The sequence below is a fragment of the Chaetura pelagica genome, unplaced genomic scaffold, assembly GCF_000747805.2.
Source record: "Chaetura pelagica isolate M959 unplaced genomic scaffold, ChaPel_1.0 scaffold248, whole genome shotgun sequence".
Lineage (NCBI taxonomy): Eukaryota > Metazoa > Chordata > Aves > Apodiformes > Apodidae > Chaetura > Chaetura pelagica.
The window spans coordinates 1,926,201-1,931,014 of record NW_009954309.1 but is presented as its reverse complement, the minus strand read 5'-3'; the positions used below and the strand labels follow the sequence as shown (position 1 = coordinate 1,931,014).

At 38.7% G+C, this 4,814-nt stretch overlaps 1 protein-coding gene across 1 annotated transcript in view; it reads left to right on the top strand.

Moving 5' to 3' along the window:
• The window catches only part of CACUL1 (CDK2-associated, cullin domain 1), a 39,686-nt gene that overhangs the window by 29,128 nt on the left and 5,744 nt on the right, over window positions 1–4,814 (top strand). The window contains exons 5-6 of the mRNA XM_010003966.1: window positions 2,730–2,819; window positions 3,913–4,051. Of these exons, the coding sequence (XP_010002268.1) occupies window positions 2,730–2,819; window positions 3,913–4,051 (229 nt within the window). The remainder of the gene's footprint in view (window positions 1–2,729; window positions 2,820–3,912; window positions 4,052–4,814) is intronic.

The window sequence follows — 4,814 nt, the reverse complement described above, 5'->3', positions numbered from 1 at the left end:
ATTCCTGGGGTCCTGCCCCAAATGTCCCTCTGTAATTAGGAATAGCTTAAACCTTCATTGAAGGAGAAGCTTCCTCAGTGCTACTCTGCCTTCCTGGAGAAAATCAGTTACTGAAGAGTACCTGAAGTGCAGCATGTTCATACCTCACTTACTTCCAATATAGGTCATCCCACCATTCCTCAAACAAATCCCAAGGTCATCCTGCGCATTCTGTCTGTTCAACAGTATTTCAAAGCATCATGTATCTTTCTGCAGTTAAAGCATTTCATCATGGGAACCCACACTTCTTTTCTTTGATTCTGCCACGAGTTATTTTCAAGACTTGTTTGCAGGTTAATTAACTTTTTGCATATTGGTTACTTAGTCTGTAAAATGCAATATTAGTTCATAAACACTGTGGAGGTGGTCAGATAGTATCATAGTGTCATTACCACTGTCATTCATCTGAGGTTTAGTTTTATTCTGCTTCATCCTGCTGTCTTTGTGAATGCTGCAGGTAGAGCTTCTGGGAGTAGGTGGAAGGAGTCTGCAACTTGTGGGTTGTGGAGTCTCCTTAATTATTCTAATCAAGCAGGAGCCAAAGCCTTAACACTGGAGGTCTTTTGTAAGATGGTGAAATAACAGCAAAAGTAATTTCAGTGTGTCTGGCACAGCTTTTGCTGCTCCTTGAGCTTATGTGACCCTCTCTGAAGAAATAGTACAGGATTGAAAGTCTGGGTAGGCTTCATTGCAAAACTGAAGATGAATTTGTGTGCAAAGGAATTTTACATCTTTTATGTGTTTCCATCTTTGTCTCTAAAAACTCCATTGAAACTTTTCAGATCTATCCGGGGAGGGAAATCTTGTTCATTCTTAGGAAGTCAGTCTGAAAATACACTTCCTAGTGGTAGTCATCCTTCAGGTGTCAATAGCTAGCTTCTGGAAAAGATCTAGGCTGGGTTTATTTATACTAGGTGGCTTATTCAGTAGAATATTCTTCTAGCTTTCTTTATTGAGAAACAGGAGATACATGCCATTACTTTGTTGTCTTGTTGTTGAATATACTACCATCATACTTACGCTTACTGACTGTAAATTGAGAGTGAGTGGTTTAAATTTGCCTTGTAGCATATGGTGTCAGCAGTTGCAGGAACAAAAATGATAAAAGTTAATTTCTGAAGCTGCAATAAAGTGAAGATATTTCTGTAGGATTTATCTCCAAGTGATTTATTCCACTGATTTATTAATGAAATCCCTTTCTAATGCCAGGTGATGTGGTCAGTAATCCAGAACAGAAGCAAGTGGCTGCTCATTTTACTGGCTTTATATTGCAAATACATCTGTTCATGTTATCTCTGAAATGAGCTTTGTTCATGGGTGAATATTATCTTAAAGAGAAAATATTGCATGTTTATCATAGTGAAAGATACTCAAGATGTGGACTGTCCTCTTAAACAGTTGCTTTTGCAAATCCTTCTGTTGGTCAGCACCCCAGACAGGTTAAGGGGCCACCTGTGGGAGTGCTGTGGGGGTTTCACTGGCTGGAAGGGAGGGAGAAGGGAAGGAGAAAGGGTGGAGCATCTTGCACCCCCAGGATATCTCCAGTACCACAGGCTGAGCAGAATGAGATGAACTCCCAGCCTGGTGTGCTCATCACCTTTTGTCTTTGGTCCCTACATACCGTAAAATAACACATTTCTGAGGTTCCTTCTCTCCCACAGTAAGTCCTGTACATGTACAGCTATATACAGTAGCTTCTGAAATATTTTTTTAATGCAGATTTGGCAGTACTGAGAGCACAATTTTCAGTTTATCAGGGATAAATTCAGAAGTTGTGTTCATTTTCTTGACATCTTTTAAAATGTTCAGATGACTTAGCTCTGGACTTTTTGGTCTTTATATAAGTGCTAATTCCTAGGCTTTTAAAAAAAATTAACACATGTTTTAGTTACAGAAATTTACAGTTCCCTAGACACTTTACAAATCTATAGGTGAAGCTTTGACTGAAGCTACAGACTAGGAGGGTGTGTGTACACACACACACACACACACACACACACACTGTTTGGATTGTGCATTACTGTCACATTATGCCCTTTTTAATGTTATGATTTTCAAGTTTTCTGGATGCTAAGGGGCTGTTTGCAGGGAGGCTGTAAATATGTCATTACAAAACAAATCATAGGCTCTCATCCCCTCAAAGCTTCAGCTGAAAGGAGCAAGCACTTTAAGAGGGTTCTTCATCTTTAACAGCTAAACACAACCAAAACTTCTAGTATTTGATTTTAACTTGTACTTCATTCATAGACTTTCAGTACAGCCTTAGTTGTATGGACAAGATGCTGAGCTCTGTAACGTGAGGATTTGTGGGTCTCTGGGTGTTTAGCATAATCAGTATGAGAGTGCTTCTAAATATTAATTGTGTACTTCAGTTCTGCATCTGAATACTTAGAGCTGTGGCTTGCTTGGTTTTTCCTCACAACTTCTGCTGCCTGTCTGAAAATGGATTAAAAATAAGTTATTTCACATTTTCATCAGAACATCATTTGAACAGAATGCTTCTCTTTCATGGTGACGTTTTATTACTCTTGATTTGTCAGTCAGATACCTGGCTATTTCCTTTGTGAGGACATCAGATAACCACAAAAAAAAAAAGCACAGCTGTTGTATTTCTTTAATAAAATAATGTATGTGTAATAGCCTGTGTTTCTTCATTAGAAGAACTGCTAATTCTTTTAATTTTATTTCAGCTTTACTTTTGGAAGCTCAGTCAACGCCGTTTCAAATAACTCCTTCAACCATGGCAAATATTGTGAAAGGCCTGTATACACTACGACCAGGTGAGAAAGAAAAATGTCTCTAGGGCAGTCTCATACTGTGGTTTTGATATGTTTTCCTAAATACCTCTGTTGTTGCTCTCTATCTCTGCACAATTAAACAAACAACTGCGTGTTGTGTTCTGTCCACCCTAAAGCCCTGGTTCTTCTTGTGTCCGTTCTCTGTGACCTGCACAAGGTACCATGTGAATACCAAATTAATGAAAAAACAAACAAACAAACAAAACAACCCAGCCCTGTACATTGGAGACAAAGGGAAGACCTACTTCTTCTGCTGTGTAGAAAAGAAGGAAGGCTGTGTAATGACTCAGGCATGGCAGAAGTTCAGAAGTATTGAAATGGTGAAAGTTTAATGTGAGTTGCCCTCCAAATGGCCAGATCTCTGATGTGAGATGAGTGACTCTTTCCTCTGTGAAGCCATTAGTTGTTGATATTGTTTAATGGAAGAGCTTAATTTAACTCCTCTGTATATCATGGCATCTTGTGCAACAATTATCTTGAAAGAAAGTTGGTGTTGCAGGTTTTAATCAGTTATGCAGCAAGGTCTTTGGTTCTGTAACTTCTGGAGAACTGAGTAGAGCTCTAGTCAGTGTTTAAAAAAGACTTCAGAAACACAAGGAAGTATTCCAAATATTCATAAATAAATAGTACCTGCTTCCCTCCCTTTTACAGTACTGATGCTTTCTTCTTACCTTGGTGTCACTGAGAAGGATTGTGTCTGAGCTTCAGTGTTGTTTTGCTTTGCAATTCCCATTTATAAAATGAGGATGGGAAAGTTTTACAGAAGGACTTAGTGCAATATTTAGCATGTATACAAGTCAGAAATTTGATGGACCCTCCATTTACAAAATGCATGGGTAAAGCACTTGCAGTAAGCAATAGCAAAATTAACATCTTACCATCATTTTTAAGGTAATATTAATTTCATTTTTGCAAGCTGTTCAGGTTTTGTTTGGTTGGTTTTGGTTTTTTTTTTTCTTAGATTCAAGATCCTAAAATGTATTTAAAATAGAACAAAGTAACATTTGTCAGAAAGTAAAACTTTCAGCTAAGAACTCTTCTACATGTTTTGTTGTTGCTTTCCCTCATCTCACAGAATGGGTACAGATGGCACCAGCTTTATTTTCTAAATTCATCCCAAATATTCTACCCCCTGCTGTGGAATCTGAACTTCAGGAATATGCTGCTCAAGACCAGAAGCTTCAAAGAGAGCTTATGCAGAATGGATTTACAAGGTAATAATTACTAATCTTCACTAGCAGTAGTGCTGGGTAGGGCTGAAATGGTAAAAATATTGAAGAAATACTTTAAGAGTTGATAAAGAACCTTTACAACTCAGTGTCTGAAGTATGGCACTATTTTCCACAGCTTTAGAGCACTACCAACCCTACAGATGATACCAAAAAAGCAGATGATCTTAAATCTTGGTATATTTTCCCAAAACAGGTTGTGTACAGTTCGTGCCTTCCTGTGTTTTGGCTGTGCTCCTAAAGCATGATCATGCACTTGTTCAGCCTTTCCTTTGGCCATGCATTTTCTCCAGGCTGATTTTATTCATGATGCTTCTGAAAATGTCAGTTGATAACTTCTTTTTCCATTTTCAGTGCTATTTATACAGTCAAGGTGATTATTTTCAATAGGCGTTTCTCTTCTGAGTATTGAATTGGTGGTGGTGGGGAAATAAGGAACAGCAAAAGAGCAGAGAATTTTCATTATCTGTTCTCTCAGGGCTGTGCCTGTTGCTCAGTGCTCTTCTGTTTAACTGTCTGGATAGGAGCACAGTGCTTTCCCACAGCAGTGGACCATTTTTTTTGCAGTATGTGAAACCCAGATCAGGCTGGGGAATCTATCATGCTGTTCCCTAGAGGATGGTCTCTGCATTAAGAGAATTCCTTTTTCCTCACCTCTGCCACACTGAGCATCTAGTCCTGTGGTTTGTACACCCACTGGAAGTGGTGGGCATGGTTAGTGTTAGATGTGCTCCTGGGTATTTCACAC